The sequence below is a fragment of the Saccopteryx bilineata genome, chromosome 5, assembly GCF_036850765.1.
Source record: "Saccopteryx bilineata isolate mSacBil1 chromosome 5, mSacBil1_pri_phased_curated, whole genome shotgun sequence".
Taxonomy (NCBI): Eukaryota; Metazoa; Chordata; class Mammalia; order Chiroptera; family Emballonuridae; genus Saccopteryx; species Saccopteryx bilineata.
Window position 1 is genome coordinate 67190905 of NC_089494.1, and position 18941 is coordinate 67209845.

Sequence of the window (18941 nt, forward strand, 5' to 3'; positions counted from 1 at the left end):
GAGAAATACATCTTTTCTAGCCTGAAACATGAGTGGTATTGTCTCACTCTGGGATCATAAAAATCAGTTTTCTCAAAGCACAAGCTTGCTTATCCAGCTCTTTCATCTGTCCTACTTATGAACTTCTAGAAAAAGCATGAAAATGAGTGATTTTTCTTACAAAGAGGTGATAAGTTTGAAGAAGTAGGTAATCAGTTCATCTGTGTTTAATATTTAATTGAATGAACATATATTTTCTTTCTTCTTTCACTAGTGAATAATCCCTGTGGTACCAACAATGGTGGCTGTTCTCACCTCTGTCTCATCGAAGCAGGAGGAAAAGGATTCACCTGCGAGTGTCCAGATGATTTCAAGACCATCCAGCTGGTTGATAGTACCCATTGCTTGCCTATGTGCTCCAGCACCCAATTCCTTTGTGCTAACAATGAAAAGTGAGGCTCTCTCTTCCCCTCCCCCCACTGTCTCTCTATCCCTTGGATACACATTAATCTTTAAGTCTCCAGAGGATGGGAGTTTTCAAATGAATCAAGATTTTGGCTAATTAATGTGGTTTATTTGGAATGTACCAAGACTCACAGTCTCCAATCTTAGATAATTTTTTTCATGAATGGAAGGAACTTATTAACCAAATGGTTATGCTTATGTATGCAAGTTTTTATATCTGTAGAGAGGAAGCAAATTATGGTTGTTGGATTTTTTTAATTTTAATTTAATTTTTAATTTTTTTATCATCAAGTGAAAAGCAGGAAGGTGGAGAGACAGACTCCTGCTTGTGACTACCTGGCAACTCCCATCTAGGGCTGATGTTTTCTGCCCATATGGGGCCAATGCTCTGTTGCTTAGCAACCAATCTATTTTAGTGCCTGAGGCAAAGCAATGGAGCCATCCTCAGATCGTGGGGCCAACTTGCTTATTTGAGCCATGGCTGTGGGAGGAGAAGAGAGGGTGGAGTGGAGAAGCAGGTGGTCACTTCTTCTATGTGCCCTGACTGGGAATTGAACCCAGGACATCCACACACCAGACCAATGCTCTACAGCTGAGCCAACTGGCCAGGGCCTTGTATTTTTTGTTATTGTTGTTGTTTTTTTGTTTTTAATTTTAATGTCTAATAAATTGTCCTAAATGTCAGGGCCAGCATATACAGGGGTGGGCAAAAGTAAGTTTATAGTTATGAGTATACAAAACACAGTTTATTCTTATATTATTACTTATTAATTATTGTATTTTTCATATAAACAACTGTAAAACTACTCTTTCTCACCTCTGTATATATGTGTACATTGAAAAATAGCCCTCAATAGTGGTAGAATTTGCCTGTCTTTCCCTCATGTATATTGACCTAGCTTCTTAGTTAACTATGCCAGAGGATCCAGGGTTACACATGCAAACCCATTTTTGATCATTTATGCTTGCTGTGAAATCATGACCACAGATTATTTTCCTAACAATGGCCACAGGCCATTGATGTCTAGGGGGACTGAGCCAGAGAGTAGGGTGAAGACAGGTGTTAATGCAAATCACAGCATCTAAGATTCAATGGCAGATTATTTTGATAATTAACTAAAATATTTTAGATTAAGAATCTAACATACACTTATCATGACATAGGCTCTCAACAAATGTTAGCATCCTCCAGCTTCCCAATCAATATCTAAATGTCTTATATATCACACAGATAGGGAACCCAGGCAATCCCTGCCACCAGAACCGCAGGTCCAAACACACACCGCACTGTTTGTGTGGCAGGAATTTAATCATCATGCTCAAAGCATTTTTTCCAGCATGGATCTGAGTCTTAACAAACCTGTTCTATCTCATCTAGTTACGGTTTCTCTGAAGATCCAGCATAGTTCCCGAGGTGTAACTGATCCTCTTTTCAGGCCATGGGAAAACTGCTGCATGACATTACTTGGAATTCAGTTTTGCCTCTTCTCTCCAGATCACCATTGCCTGCCCCTCTGTTCACCCTCTCCCGGTGCTTTGCTGAAAGAAGTGGTATATTTCCTTCGTGCAGGTGTATTCCTATCTGGTGGAAGTGTGATGGGCAGAACGACTGCTTGGATGGCTCTGATGAACCCCCCCTCTGCCCGCAGCGCTACTGCCGGCTGGGACAGTTCCAGTGCAAGGACGGCAACTGCACCAGCCCATACTTCCTGTGTGACACTCACCAAGATTGCCCTGATGGGTCTGACGAAGACCTTATTCTTTGTGGTGTGTTGAATTGCTTTATGCCTTCTTTGCTAATTTCTATAGCTCATAGTGTACAATCATGATTATGTGGGCATTTTCCAAATGTCATAAACCAAAAACTGGTCCAAAGTCCTAGGAGAAAACTCCATCCTATATATATTTTTATAAAGTTTTTTGGAATTCTTTTTTTTTTTTTTTCTGAAGTTGGAAATGGGGAGGCAGTCAGACTCCTGCATGTGCCTGACTGGGATCCACCCGGCATGTCCACCAGGGGGCAATGTTCTGCCCATCTGGGGCGTTGCTCTGTTGCAATCAGAGCCATTCTAGCGCTTGAGGCAGAGGCCATAGAGCCATCCTCAGCACCCGGGCCAACTTTACTCCAATGGAGCCTTGTCTGTGGGAGGGGAAGAGAGAGAGAGGAAGGAGAGGGGGAGGGGTGGAGAGGCAGATGGGCGCTTCTCCTGTGTGCCCTGGCCGGGAATTGAACCCGGGACTCCTGCATGCCAGGCTGACACTCTACCACTGAACCAACTGGCCAGGGCGTTTTTTGGAATTCTTAAGGTCCCTAAAAGGCAAATGGTTGAGGTAGGCAGTAAGTTGACTATATTGGTGGCTCTTTACCATAAAATAACCCCCCGAGAGTTAACATTGAGGGTGAAATGAGAGTTTCCCACCCCCCTCTTAATGAAGGACTCTTAGTTGTAATGTTTATTTATGTTTCCATTTTTTAAAAAGAAAACCTTAAAAAACAAAACCCTCCAACCTAAAAAACAATATACCAACAACAGCAACAAACACAAAATTTGTGGGTTTTTTTAAACACAAAGTTTGAAAAACATTGTCCATTAGAGCAACAGGGTTAAGAGAAGGTAAAGTTAGTAGGCCATCAGTGACTCAGGCCTTATTCCCTAATTCTGAATGCAAGAAAAAGATATTGAAGAATTTAGGAGACTGTTATAGTCAATGGAATAACTGCCCATGTAGTGGTGCTGGTTGGTAATAAGTATATTAGGACATAATTCCTCTAAAAAGCAATCATGATTGAACTCTCCAGGGTCTATCAGTATAAATTAGCAGCTTCTGTTCCTGACACCATCTAAGCTGATAATCAGATGCTCTTACTTGTAGAGCACCACCAGTGTGAGTCCAATGAGTGGCAGTGTGCCAACAAACGTTGCATCCCAGAAGCCTGGCAGTGTGACTCGGTCAATGACTGTGGGGATGACTCAGATGAAGACAGTTCCCACTGCGCCAGCAGGATCTGCCAGCCCGGCTATTTTAAGTGTGCCAATGGCCACTGCATCCCTCAGTCCTGGAAGTGTGATGTGGACAATGACTGTGGCGACTACTCGGACGAGCCCATCCAGGAATGCAGTAAGTTCCCGTGGGAGGGGCGTGGCCTGACCAGGAGCACAAAGCAGGAGAAGCTCTGCCTGGGTTGAGAGAAGATGTGGTGCCCCTGCTTTGTCCCTCTGAGTCGCCCCCTCTTCGCTGTCTGCTACCTCTGGCACTGCAGCACAGAACGTAGCTAGCTGTATAGCCTGCAGGTTGAGCCAGACTCCTGTTTCTGAAGTGGGTAGTTTCTCCTCTCGATACTCTGAATGTCTGTCTGTCCAGAATATGACAAGAACTTAAGTATTGTATAACTAGCACTTTCTCATGAGCCTGAGAAACATAGGAGGTCAGGAAGGTGAGTGCTACTGATTCCCATATTACAGATGAGGAAACTGCGGTTCACATTAAGTGGATAGTTATCTTTTTTTTTTAAGTGAAAGAGGAGACAGACAGATAAGAAGAAAGAGAGAGAGAGGGAGAGAAGCATCCACTCGTATTTGTGTCATTTTAGTTATTCATTGATTGCTTTTTAGTGCCTTGACAGAGTGGGGAGATTTCTAGCTGAGCCAGTGACCCCTTGCACAAGCCATTGACTTTGAGCTTCAAGTCTGTGACCACTGAAATGATCCCACACTCAAGCTGGTGACCCCGCTCTCAAGCTGGTGACCTAGAGCCTTGGTTGACAAACTGCAGCTCATGAGCCACCTGCGGTTCTTTGGCCCCTTGAGTGTGGCTCTTCCACAAAATATCACATGCGGGTGCTACCTGGATAAGGAATGTTCCTACCTATATAGTTTAAGTTTAAAAAATTTGGCTCTCAAAAGAAATTTCAATCATTGTACTGTTGATATTTGGCTCTGTTGACTAATGAGTTTGCCGACCACTAACCTAGAGGTTTTGAACCTGAGACCTCAGCATCCCCATCCCAGGTCGGCGTTCTATCCACTGCGCCACCACCAGTCAGGCTGGTTATCTCTTATTTAGTGGCAGAGCTGACACTTCAACCTCGGTGTTTTAATTTTAAACCCAGTCCTTTTTCTTCCTACAAAGTTATACTGCAACACATTTGACTGGTACTAAGATAGTGAGAAAAGTTCCTTTCTGTTCTTGGCGAACAGATCACACCTAAAACAGACATGTTGCCAGAGTCAGTTTAGTTGGTGCTGTGGTCATTGTTACTTGTCAGCAGTACTTCTTAAATGTGACAGTTGAAGGTGTCTTTCGTGCCGCTTCCCAGCACGACTGAGACTTCAGTGCTGACTTTTCTACTTCTCTTTTCAGTGGGCCCTGCCTATCGCTGTGACAACCATACGGAATTCAGCTGTAAAACAAACTACCGCTGTATCCCAAAGTGGGCTGTGTGCAACGGCGCCGATGACTGCAGGGACAACAGTGACGAGCAAGGCTGTGGTAGGAGGGGCTGCAGGGGAGTGTGGAGGGACAAGAAAATATAAGTGTCCAGTGTCATGACCAGGAGATGAGAGTGGATGTCTCATGTCATCTTTCCTTTGTTTATCCCTGAAAAAAGACTTTCGATTGATTCTTCTAATAACATGTCACATTTTTGTAGCATTGTACAGGTTATTGAGGGAGTTTAATTTATAGCTTCTTCAATGCTTAATTTATAGCTTCAAGGATGCTATAATTGGGAAAGACATTATTAAGATATTAAGAACTTAAAAAATTTTTGTAAATATAAAATTCTTATTTATACTTGATAAGTTTAAATTGTTTGTCTACTCTTATAGATGATTGAAATTGATAAGACTAGAGAAAAGATTTGGCATCTACCAAAAAAAAGAAAGAAAGAAAGAAAGAAAGAAAGAAAGAAAGGAAGGAAGGAAGGAAGGAAGGAAGAAAGAAAGAAAGAAAGAAAGAAAGAAAGAAAGAAAGAAAGAAAGAAAGAAAGAAAGAAGAAAGTTCAGAGATGACATTTCAAAGTCAGTATTTCTTATTTGGAGATTTTATATTCTGAATGTGTCCGACTTTCCATGTCATCTGTTGGTCATCTGTGGCCGCTCTGGCAACAGGGAAATAACTGATGGACAAAAGGCCAAAGGAATTAATGGAATTTGTCAAAATTAGGCATATACTACAATTTGAAACCAAAATGACTGAAAATGACTAGGAGCGTGTATGTTAGGATTAGCTTGCAGAGCAGTAAGGAAGAGAATGGCTATGTTAATAAAACTGAATCTAATCAATTAAAGACAATGTGATGGGAACTCTATTTGCTGGCATCACATATTCTTCCTTTCCAGGCCTTTGTTGTAAATTACAAGCCAGATAACAACTAACTGTTGACCAGTTTCTACAAAAGAGAATGGATGTGGTTTCCAGTAGTAGGATAGGTTCAGGTTAGCCAGAAGAGGATTATTGACAGTGAGTGTTGCTGGCATTCCTTCCTCTGGGAGCTGTGAGAATATGGTAGCAAATTCTCAGGCCCTCCCAAGAAAGCCATCACTACTTTGGCATTTCTCGACCATTGGTTCCTGAAATCTTTGCAATGACTGTGCTTTGCAGAGGAGGTGACATGCAAACCTGTGGGGGTGTTCCGCTGTAATAATCACCAGTGCATCCCTCTTCGCTGGAAATGTGATGGGCATGATGACTGCGGAGATCACTCAGATGAGGAAAACTGCAGTGAGTCCTCAGGGTTCTATCATCCTTATGTGCCACCAGAGCTGTGATGTCTGCTTTTTGTTCACTGTTCAATGGTCTGTGCCATTTATCCTCAGGGGGTAGAATGACAGTTACCTGATCTCTTATCTTCTGCTAACTGGTACATTTCTACTTTGTTTTTAACTAAGGACATAAGTATCTCCCGAGATGGTTATTATCAAACTCTAGGATGAGGATGTTTATCTGAGTATATCTTTTGTTTGTTAAATTTATTTACACCCAATTTTTTTTCAAGAGGAAAAAAAGAAATTGAGGTGACTTATAATAAAAGACAAATTTAATACAATAAATAGACTAGAAATAAAAAAATCAAGATGAAGAGAAATGCAGGAAAAAAAGATACTAATTCAAAGATCTTGCTTCTAAATATCTCGTCCCCAAATGGCATTAATAGTAGAGTAAAGATAACTTGTATTTTGGATTGGCATCTTATCTGAATTAGTGACTATATTAGGAGTTCTAATGGTTAAATAATGCACCAAGTTTGGTGCCTCTGTCCCAGTGAAGGTGCTGACTATAAGAAATTAGGCCTGACCTGTGGTGGTGCAGTGGATAAAGCGTTGACCTGGAAATGCTGAGGTCGCCGGTTTGAAACTCTGGGCTTGCCTGGTCAAGGCACATATGGGAGTTGATGCTTCCAGCTCCTCCCCCCTGTCTCTCTCTCTGTCTCTCTCTCTCCTCTCTAAAATGAATAAATAAAATAAAAATTAAAAAAAAAAAAGAAATTTGAGGCCCTGGCCAGTTTGCTTAGTGGTAGAGTGTCAGCCTGGTGTGTGGAAGTCCGGGTTCGATTCCCAGTCAGGGAGCACAGGAGAAGTGACTGTTTGCTCCCCCCCCCTATATTTCTCTCTCTCTCCTTCCCTCTGCAGCCATGCTTGACTGAACAAAGTTGGCTCTAGGCACTGAGGATGGCTCCATGGCCTTGCCTCAGTCACTAAAATAGCTCAGTTGCCGAGCAATGGAGCAGTGGCCCAGAAGGGCAGAGCATCACCCCCACCCCTGGTAGGGGGCTTGTCAGGTGGATCCCAGTCAGGGTGCATGCGGGAGTCTGTCTCTGCTTCTCCGCCTCTCGCTTAATTAAAAAAAAAAAAGAAAGAAAGAAATTTGACAATGAGGAAAAGGAAAGGAAACCAAAGACCTGGATCACACTAACCTAGATAGAATAATTAAATGTATTTTGGAGACAGTTTTTTTTGTTTGTTTGTTTGGGTTTTTTTTGTTTTTTTTTTATTACAAAGACAGAGAGAGAGTCAGAGAGAGGGATAGATAGGGACAGACAGATAGGAATGGAGAGAGATGAGAAGCATCAATCATCAATTTTTGTTGCGACACCTTAGTTGCTCATTGATTGCTTTCTCATACGTGCCTTGACCATGGGCCTTCAGTAGACCAAGTAACCCCTTGCTTGAGCCAGAGACCTTGGGTCCAAGCTGGTGAGCTTTGCTCAAACCAGATGAGCCCTTGCTTAAGCTGGCAACCTTGAGGTCTCGAACCTGGGTTGTCCGCATCCTAGTCCGATGCTCTATCCACTGCGCCACCGCCTGGTCAGGCTTGGAGACAGTTTTAAGTAAGCCCTTCCCTAAACATATACCATTGACTCAATATATGTCAACTTCAGATTGATATAAAAGACTTCTAAATTTAGACACCTTTTAGAAGTAAGAAGCGATCATTATTTGCTATTGGCAATTAAGCAAACCAGTATACTGGTTATACCTGCAAATAGCAATTGGCTGAAAACTTCTTATACAAAAGGGCAATCCAACTGGCATCTTCTTGTTTATAAGAAAGTTTATGTTGAATCCTGTAAAAGCTTATCTAGGGTTTCATGAAATCAAAATTTATCTTAAGATTAAATCACCTCTTACATATTTAAAACTGAGGTAGAAGGTCTATTTTTAGAGGATGGACAGTCTGCCCAGGCAGACCTCTGACTCGGGACACCAGAGGACACTGGGCACCTCGGGACCTGAGGCCTTCTCCCTACCTTGTCCTGTGTGTGATTCCTGGTACCCACTGATGACCACGTGGTTTTCCTTTTAGCCCCTCGGGAGTGCACAGAGAGTGAGTTTCGTTGTGATGACCAGAGATGCATTCCCTCTCGGTGGGTATGTGACTTCACCAATGACTGTGGAGACAACTCAGATGAGCGGGACTGTGGTAATTGTCACAATTCTTTGAGAGTCTTTCCGTAGATTCTTGTACTAAAGGCAGCATATTTAACAGAAGCAGAGACTTTAGATGCGTGTTTATAAGGTTTTTAGGGTAAAATGATTTTTGTGTAATTTATGTAATGTGTAAATCTTAGCATTACACACTACCTTCTACTCTGTGCTTTATTTTTAATTTATAGCAATCTAGATCAATAATAAATAGGGGGAAAAGCAAGAGATTAAAAAAAAATCTCATTTTAACTTAAACATTTCCTAAGAGCAGACTGTAATTTGCATTGGCCTTACAAACAAATTCAACATTGTTTTCCAACCTTTCCCCAGAAAGTGGCCCTAAGCGTTATAGCACTGTAGCTACCTGGTGTAGAGGTCAGAGCATTAGAATAGGAATCATAAACCCCAAGTAAATTTTATAGCTCTTTACTGAATAAGGGTTGGGTCTGAGAAAAATCAGCAAACATTAAAAGTTGGAGAATTCAGATTTATAAGGAAAAGCTTAAGAGATAGAAGAGAATGAGGTACTTCCCTCTCCTTATCTTGAAAGGTGAGTTTTGAAAGTTTGTTCATTATTTATTGTAACTGTAAGTTGTGGGTTTGGTGTGAGCCAGTGACAGGATGTGGATTGGAATGAGACTGAGTCCTTACTACATCCCCTGGAGCACAGATCTGTCTGACAATGCCAAGGCATTCTGGGAATAGCAGTCTTTTCTCTGCAGAGATGAGGACCTGCCACCCTGAATATTTTCAGTGTACGAGTGGACACTGCGTGCCTGATGAATTGAAATGTGATGGAGTCATTGACTGTTTGGATGCCTCTGATGAAGCTATTTGTCGTAAGTTCCTAGACATCAGTGGTGCTGTTTATCTGAATTGTACAGATATGGAAGTTAGACTCCACCTATTCCTCAGCTACTGCCTCCTAGATTAGGAGGCCACAGGTATTTTCATTCAGCACTCATTGATAATTACCAGTTCACTTGGGGTCTGAGTTACCATATCCATATATTTCACAGTAGTTATTCAAGGGCATTTCATTAATAATATTTTAAATAAAGAATATATTAAGTATCTATGCTATCAAAAACATTTATATATTAGCAGCTACAATACAAATCATTAATTGGGTAAAAGACATTGCAGGCAAAGAATATTTGAACAATGAATAAATGGGTATAGATAACTTGAACATGCTGATTAGCAACATTACAATTTTTCTCAATTGCATGATAACATATGAATTGTATGATAACGTATTTATTTTAAAATGTTATGTCAGTATGATCATTCACATTTTACTCCTTATAAATCACTGAATAAATAATAACTGTTGGTGAATATCCATGATAGATATTGCTGATGATGAGGTTGCCACATCTGAAAACATGCTTTCAAAGAGACTATATAAATGTATCCTGGGAAAAGCTAGGGCTGACATAGCTGAAGAGCTCTACCTGTCTTTAAAGAAAATGTCTAGTACTAGCCACAGAATAACTCATGTTATTGGAAATTGGGCTTGGACAACTGTCTTTAAGAAATATTGCATCAGAATTTGAGACAGTTGAAGGACACAGTATATCAGATGTGTAAGGAAGAGCAGGCTACAATGGAAAGAGGTAAAGGAGAAATAGCAGGTTAGCGTTCCAACACTAGTAACCTCTTCTAATAATGTAAATTCATGTCTTCTCCACCAATAGCCACTCGTTTTCCCAATGGTGCATACTGCCCAGCTGTTATGTTTGAATGTAAAAATCATGTCTGTGTCCAGTCATCTTGGATATGTGATGGTGACAACGACTGTGGCGATGGTTCCGATGAAGAACTTCATCTGTGCTGTAAGAGGGGGAAGTGGAGTGAATGGGGGCAATGTTGTCTGGCAAAATCTCAGTGTTTCTTATTTAAAACATGTGACCTCAAAGGCAGTTGTACAACTTTTGATTTCCAAACACTGACGTGCTTTACTGTGATTTCACTTGGCCTTCCTGCTTAGTTCTCTATTTGGATCATGAGAAAGTTGGGCAGACATCCATGGTTTTAAACAATTTAAGACCTTAGATTACAATTTCTTCAAAAGAAATCTCAGTTGGAAACCCAATGTGCATAAATAGAGGCACATCTGTGTGGCCGGAGTCTAAGTAGAGGTGCTGGATTTCTGCTCCATTCTACTTGCTGTGCTTCTCAAAGGAGCTCTTCCAAACCCCTGCAGCTTCATAGAAGACCACTAGGAAATGGTTTTTTAACCTTTTTTCTTTTTAACATTTATTGATTTTTGGAGGGGGGGGGGAGCAAGAGAGAAAGAGAGGGAGAATGAGGAAGTTGGGGAAGAAGCAGGAAGCATCTACTCATAGTAGTTGTTTCCTATATGTGCCTTGGCCAGGCAAGCCCAGAGTTTTGAACTGGCAACCTCAGTGTTCCAGGTAAATGCTTTATCCTCTGCACCACCACAGGTCAGGCACGATTAGGAAATTTTAAGACTACTTAATCCTTAAAGTCACTTTCCTCAGTAATGATTAAAGACCATCAAATTCCCTTCTGTTGTATGATGCAGATTTGTTTTTTAAACCAGTGAATCTCGATTTGGGTGCACATCAGAATCACTTGGGGAGAAATGTTTCAAAATCTCATGGCCTTGGCCCAGCCCAGGCATAGCCCTAGTGAACCAGAATCTCCATGGCTGGGGCCTGTGCAAATGTCTATTTTAAAAACTCCTTAGGGCCCTGGCCGGTTGGCTCAGCGGTAGAGCGTCGGCCTGGCGTGCGGGGGACCCAGGTTCAATTCCTGGCCAGGGCACATAGGAGAAGCGCCCATTTGCTTCTCCACCCCCCCCTCCTTCCTCTCTGTCTCTCTCTTTCCCTCCTGCAGCCAAGGCTCCATTGGAGCAAAGATGGCCCCGGGCGCTGGGGATGGCTCCTTGGCCTCTGCCCCAGGCGCTAGAGTGGCTCTGGTCGCAGCAGAGTGACGCCCCGGAGGGGCAGAGCATAGCCCCCTGGTGGGCAGAGCGTCGCCCCTGGTGGGCATGCCGGGGTGGATCCCGGTCGGGCGCATGCGGGAGTCTGTCTGACTGTCTCTCCCCATTTCCAGCTTCAGAAAAATACAAAAAACAAAACAAAAAACAACAACAAAACTCCTTAGCTTTTCATTTAGTCCCCTGGTTTAGAATGACTGATTTGAACAAAGTGAATGAAAATAGAGTTTATTTTGATCACTTTGCTACATGTCTGGAGTCATTGGAGAGACTCTAGAGCAGTACTTCTCGAAGTGCCATCGTATCACTTGGGAACATGTTAGAAAAGCAAATTTATGAGCTCACCCCAGACCTCACCCCTCCAAATCTCTGACAATGGGGCCCATCAATATCTGCATTTAATAAGCCCTACAGTTGATGCTGGTCCAAGTTGAAGGTTAAGAATTATGTATAAGTCAAAGCCCTTAATACAGAAGAAGGCAAAAAAGAAAAAAGAAAAAAAAAAAAAAAAGAAGAAGAAGAAGGCACCCCCAATGTTTCTGCTGGAAGTCTTGATTAGCTTCTAGTCTGACTCTGCTGCAGTTTGCTTCACGTTGTCTCTTTCGTTTGGATTCCGACATTCATCACTATTCGTCTTTAGCCCAGGGATTTGACTTGAGAAAATGATGTCAGAATATTTCCTTTCCTTTAGAGAACTGTAATTATATTTTCACAGTGACATCCCAACATTTTTCTTGCCACCTCTTTTCTTGTTAGCAATTAACTATGTTTTGGTTTGTTTTTAATTTAATGAATCTTGATAAAATAAAAATTTAAAAAATATCTTTATCTTTGAAAGCATACATAGCTTTCAATGAAATCCTTAGAAGTTGCTTCCATTTGCAAGATAAAGTGTCTGCAGCTAATAAAATTAAACTTGGGAGAGGCAGAGACACAAGCTCATTAAAAAATGGGCAAGGGGTACGCAACATAATTTAATGACAAAATAACCTAGACATGTTTTCTTTGAATATATGTACCCTGATTTATTAATGTCATCCCATTAACATTAATAAAAATTTAAAAAAAAAAAAAAAAAAAAAGACCAATCTGACTGATCTGCGGTGGCGCAGTGGATAAAGTCGACCTGGAATGCTGAGGTCGCTGGTTTGAAACTCCAGGCTTGCCTGGTCAAGGCACATATAAGAAGCAACTATGAGTTTATGATTCCCGCACCTCTCCCCCTGCCTTTCTCTTTCTCTCTCTCTCCTCTCTATAAAGTAAATAAATAAAATCTTTAAAAAAAATGTTACCAATCCTGTTTTATCATGTTGCACTTGCTTTTCACAGCAAATAATTCTATTACCCATATTTCCAAGAACCGCCTCTTGGATCTCACTCGCCCCTCCCCCCCAACATCTTTATAAGTCTTTCTTCTAGCTCCCTCTGTGCAGTACGGGCAGAAGAAATCAAACAGCTCAAGTCCTCCATGTGAAAGAACACATGTGTTGTTGAGTTCATTGAATTCTTGGTTCATGCATAGAGGACCATGGGTTCTAACTCTGGATTACAAAATGAGTCAGGGTTTGATCATGAGGTATTGCCTTTAAATGTAATGTATGAGAGAATTCAGGAGGGCAAGTTCATCATGCTCTGGAGGCTCAATGACAACTGATGTCAAAGGGACAAACAATGGCTTCCTGATGATTGGAGTAAGAGCTCATGCATGTATGGTCCACTGGCACTCCAGCCTCAAAGCCACCATTGTCTTCCTCACTCTGTGCTCCAGCCACAGAGACCTTTCGTTCAGTCCAGAAACCTACCATATTTTCTCCCAACTCAGACTCTTCCCATGTGAAGCCTCTTTTGACCCCCCTGTCCCCAAGATGTATCAGGCACCCCCGGTAGATACTCTCATAGCATAGCACATCTCCTTTGCCACTCTCATCACAGCTGTAGTTCAATGGTTAATTTGTAAAGTCCATTTCTCTGCTAGAATTAAAGTTCCACGAGGACAAGGATTGTGGCTTTCTCTTTCCCCACTGACACCAAAGTCTAGCCCAGTGTTGTGGTATATACCAGATATTCAAGATAGATTTGCCAATTGGTTAATTGAATAAGCAAATGAATAGATGAATTGAGCAAGCTTGGTGTTAACATTTGAGCATTTTTAGATATTGGCATGATGTTCTACTGTTAATCTGTATTTTTGGTTTTTCCATCTTTTGTTTTAGTGAGTATTCCCTGTGAGTCACCACATCGTTTCCGGTGTGACAACAATCGCTGTATTTATAGTCACGAGGTGTGCAACCATATAAATGACTGTGGAGATGGAAGTGACGAAAAAGCAGAAAACTGTAAGCAAAAATAAAAAGGGGGAAGGAAAACTAGGGGCCCCAAATTGTCTGCAGTTTGCAAAATGCACCCCTGGGATTTTCGTTTGTTTGATAGAAGCCTGAGCTGCCCCTCTGATGGCAGATCTCTGCTGACGTAATTATTTACTAGACCCTATAGACTCATGCATCACTTAGATGTAACCCTCTCTCACTTGTTCCTGTCTCATTTGAGTGAGATATTGGCAAGTCCCTTAATTTTATTGTTTTGATTTAAACATTCAATATGGTTTTTCCCCTCTTTTTTCTTAAGAAAATGGAAATAAACACTCAATAGTGGTTGAGTCACACTTCACTGATTAATGAGTGATTTGTTTTCAAAGATGAAGTTTGGTCGCTCTTCAGCCTAGAGTCATTAATTGTTAATTCAGGGGTATAAACTTGTCAATGCATGACAGAAAAGGCTGTGTGGTAAATAAGGCTGAAATTTTATTTTCCAGGAAAAAAAAAGATGGATTATTTTTAGAAATTTCAAACTGGCTACATTTAATAATGTTTTAGATATCGAAAATGTTGTGTGTTTTTTTATTTTGAGGATGTTTTAAAAACTATCCATTGAATGGAAGAGTTGATGAATTTTCTGGGCAATTTAATTTACCTGGCAACAAATCAGTGAGGGAAATTATTTCCCCTGACTCCAATTACATTTTTCCTAAAAGAATGCCTTCTGGAAGGCATTTAGATGAATGCCTAATCTTTCTTTTTTCTGTCCCTTATATTGATGTGGCCTTAGAATGCTCAGGGCCAGCGCCAATCCCAGAGAGGACATATGTCAGGGAGGACTTGGACGCTATTGCAAAATTCGTTTGGGCTTCCATTATTTGGGTTATAACATTCTTAACATATTTGAGGCATAGCACAAAAGGATGAAAACCTGGAAGTAAAACATTTTCTAAACTTCTGAGACGGTTTGCCCTTCCCCTCTAGCCTCTCCATTTCCCCTGCTATGAATGCCATTTTTTAAATGGAGCAAAGCATTTGTAGCATGTGGTCAAGCCCCAGAGTGGACAGATGAGGTTGTAAGCTTTTATTCTTCCCAAAAACCAGGACAATAGTCAAAGGAATCATTGCTTGCTATCACTAGGGGCAGCATTTCAGTGGCTTCAAACAGCAGAGGTTTATTTTTCACTCATGTGAAGTTTGATGAAGGTGAAGCGGCCCTTCTTCATCTGGTAATTATGCCATCTGGTTGCTGGGGCAGGAGGAGAGTGAAATGGAGGAGGCACACAGGTTCTTAATTTCCTGGGCCTGGAAGAGACAGATGTCTCGGTGCTCACAGTCCTTTGTTTGGAACTTCAAAGGAGACTGGGAAACTCAGGGGAGTGCATAGATATGTAGTGTGCACCAATTATTTCCACCATAATTTATCCTTGTGTCACTAAAAATCATCCCCCTACCTTTTATTTATTTATTTTTATTATTTTTTATTATTATTTTTTACAGAGAGAGAGAATCAGAGAAAGGGATAGATAGGGACAGACAGATGGGAACGGAGAGAGATGAGAAGCATCAATTATTAGTTTTTCATTGCAACACCTTAGTTGTTCATTGATTGCTTTCTCGTATGTGCATTGACCGCGGGCCTTCAGCAGACCGAGTGAACCCGCGCTCAAGCTGGCAACCTCGGAGTCTCGAACCTGGGTCTTCTGCATCCCAGTCTGACACTCTATCCACTGAGCCACTGCCTGGTCAGGCCCCCCTACCTTTTTTAAAAAATTCATTGAGAGGACAGGAGGCAGACAGACAAACTCCCACATGTGTCCTGACTGAGACCTACTTGGCAAGCCCACTAGGGGGCAATGCTCTGCTCATCTGGGGCATTGTTCCATTGCTTAGCAATCGAGCTCTTCTTAGTGCCTGAGATGGAGGCCGTGGAGCCATCCTCGGTGACCAGGGCCAACTCGCTCCAACTGAGCCAGGGCTGTAGGAGGGGAAGAGAAAGAGAAAGAGAAGTGAGAGAGGGAGGAGTAGAGAAGCAGATGGATGCTTCTCATGTGTGTCCTGACTGGAAATCAAACCTAGGACATCACACTCCAGGCTGATGCTCTACCACTGAGCCAACCGGCCAGGGCCCAAATCCCTTTTTGCTGCTTCTCACACCTAGTACACCTTTAACCTTTCCCCATGAGACATAACTTATAGTCTTATCAAGAAACCGAAATCCAGAAGCTTTGGGTGTTGGGCAGTAGTCATATCATCAATTCTGGATGTGATTCCTCTTGGTCTGGAGACCCAAAAACCAGTAGAACAATTTTATTTGTACCACCCTTCCCCTAATACATAGTGCTAGAACAGGAGAAGCATAATAGAAATAAACATTCACATTAGGAAAGAAAGAATTAGAGACTCCAGTCTTAATTACAATCACCAGTCTTAATAATTCTGAAAGGCCACTGGGCTAGGGTGACACGTTGGCCCAGGACAATCATGATTTATGCCTGTTGCCTTGGTGGAATTATTAATAGTTCCCCTTTCACTCTCAAAAGCATACTGGCTTGAAGAGTAAATTAGTGATTACCCTTTGCAGACATTATGAAGGCTCCCACTGTGGGGAGTGAAGGAGGTTCAGTGATGCGGTCATGACTGCTCTGTAGGAGCACCTGTGTCCACTGCTCCTCACTGACTCTGCTTCCACCCTGTGGGAGTGTTTCCTTGTTTCTCTGTCTGTTCAAATGAGAGGGGCTGGGAATATGCCCTGATTAGGGGCGACACCACTTTCTCCACCCACTCCCTGCTTGTAGAAGTTTGGGCGCCCAAGAGCTTTTTAAAAGTCCAGTCACTGTATTTTGTTTTATTTGGTCATGTATATTTCTCAGAAACTGAGCAGGCTTTGGGTCTGTCTGCTTCCCATCTGTTTAAGAGCCAATAACCTCACTCAGTGTTCCTCATGAGACATAGTTCTTGAATCTGCTTTATTGCTTTGCTTTGTTTCCCTCATGGGCCTTTGCCTCAACTGTTTGTCGGTTATATTCAGGCCATTTTGGAAAATAGATGGGCAGTCGTTTCATCCAGATAAGGTTTTACTGGGTCTTTATGTCTCAAAACCTTTTAAACGTCAGATTCTTACTGTTTGGGATCTATTGTAAATGCAGTCAGCTTGTCCCACACTGCAAATTTCTGGAATTTACGTTCTTTTGTTTCTCCTTGTAAATCAATCAATGTTTCCTTGAGCTTATTTCTTTCTTTTTCTTTTCTTTTCTTTTTTTTTTTTTTTTTTTTTGAGCTTATTTCTTTTATTTTCTTTTTTCTCTGGAGGGGGCAGGAAGGGAGAGATGAGAAACATCAACTCATAGTTAGATCATTTTAGTTGTTCATTGATTGCTTTTCATACGTGCCTTGACTGGGAGTGTAAGGGCTCAGGCTGAGCCAGTGACCCCTTGCTCAAGCCTGCAACCTTGGGCTCAAACCAGAAACCTTGGGCTTCAAGCCACTGAGTGACCTTTGGGTTCAAGCCAGTGACCATGGGATCATGTCGATGATCCCATGTTCAAGCCAGTAATCCTGCACTCAAACTGGTGACCTTGGGGTTTTGAACCTGGACCTCAGCATTCCGGGTTGATGCTCTATCCAGTATGCCACCACCAGTCAGGTCCCTGAAATTATTTCTTACACTACCTTGCCAAACTCAGGTAATGGCAAGAATGCAAATCACTAACCCTCTCAAAAGCATACTGGCTTGAAGAGTATGTTTCTAACTCTTCAAGCCAGTATGCTTCTCTGTTTTCTAAGCTCTTTCCAAGACTGACAAGTTCAGTGAGCACCTGCCTCCCGGTTTTCCCGGGGTGTCAGCCTTACCAATGTTTTGCCATTGCGAAGCACAGCTCTCTCTCTTCCCTGCCTCCAGTATCAGAGTCCTCATGTCTTGCCACCTGAATGGGAGGCCAATGCCAGAGTTGATGTTTCTGTTATGAGGCCACCTGACACATGGCTTCCAAGGTTGCCAAAGCAGGGGCCGCATGAGCTTTTAATTGCTTCAACCTAGAGGTAACACTGTCACTTCCAACTCATACTCTGTTGACCAGAACTAGTCACATGATCCCAACATAATTATAAGGGAGACAGGGCTCATTCATTGGTATCCCTGCCACAGAAGGAAGCACCTTGTTTCACAGAAGGAAAGGTTTTGACTTTAATTTATTTTTAAATTACAGGTGTTGGTTCAACCCCTAGACCTTGTGGAGAAGATGAATTCAAGTGCAGCAACAAGCACTGCATTTCACAGCACCTTGCGTGTGACGATGTCGATGACTGTGGTGACCAGTCTGATGAAACGGGTTGCAGTAAGTAAATACTCAGTTTTATCCTTTATTGTGGTGAGGCATGCAATAACATAAAGTAGATGATAACTACATATTTCTTCTTAATTTACTTTGTGAGTGAGCTGCAGCCCACCCATGGTCACCTCTTATTGGGCACGTACTCTAAGCCAGCATTTTTCAACTGCCAGAGCATGGACTGGCAGGCAGAAATTTCATGCAGGTCCACAAAAGAGTTAACCACCCTGAGATTGTATGAAGATTATAGACCCAATGACCTTAGTTGATTCGCTTATGTTCAGGGTGATTTCTGCCTTAGTAGTCCCTGAAATAATTTTTATTTTCACTTGTCCCCAAGTATGAAAGGGTTGACAATCACTGCTTTCTACCAAACGTGCTAAATACTACATGCGTTATCTCATTTCATCCTTTCAGCAATTCTATGAGTGAGGTTTCCCTCTCTCTTTGTCTCTCTCCTCCCCCCTTACAAATGAGAATACTAGCTTAGAGGTTAACTGCAGTGACCATGTATTTCCCTCTGTAAGAGGCTGAGTCCGGATTTGGACTCTGCTCTCCCTAACATCAGAGCACATCCGCTCCCCAGTTCACTGGTGCCTCTCAGCTTCATAGTTTGTTTATTGGACTTTACTCTTTTTTCCCCTTAAACCAAATACAGTGTCTGTGGCACTTAGGGGAAAATCTTCTAAGAGTAGTTGGTAAAGATGAGAATGTCACAGTAAACCTTGGAAAGAACATTTATTTTTATTTTTAAAGTAGAGGGAAGAGTTTGTGTGGGAAAAAGATGGTGAACACAACCAAGGGATGGTTCTATGTCAATATCATGATGGAAATGTTGGAATAATATGTTAATTCACACCTTTGTTGTCCTTTCTAGTTCTTATGAAGTACTTTCACATATACAGGCAGTCCCCATGTTATAAATGGGATACATTCTGTAGGTTTGACAATGTTT

At 41.9% G+C, this 18941-nt stretch overlaps 1 protein-coding gene across 1 annotated transcript in view; it reads left to right on the top strand.

Annotated features, from left to right (window-relative positions):
• The window catches only part of LRP2 (LDL receptor related protein 2), a 255526-nt gene that overhangs the window by 204061 nt on the left and 32524 nt on the right, over positions 1–18941 (top strand). The window contains exons 54-63 of the mRNA XM_066279296.1: positions 254–431; positions 2015–2211; positions 3319–3564; positions 4807–4935; positions 6049–6168; positions 8251–8367; positions 9095–9211; positions 10073–10210; positions 13554–13676; positions 17864–17992. Of these exons, the coding sequence (XP_066135393.1) occupies positions 254–431; positions 2015–2211; positions 3319–3564; positions 4807–4935; positions 6049–6168; positions 8251–8367; positions 9095–9211; positions 10073–10210; positions 13554–13676; positions 17864–17992 (1494 nt within the window). The remainder of the gene's footprint in view (positions 1–253; positions 432–2014; positions 2212–3318; positions 3565–4806; positions 4936–6048; positions 6169–8250; positions 8368–9094; positions 9212–10072; positions 10211–13553; positions 13677–17863; positions 17993–18941) is intronic.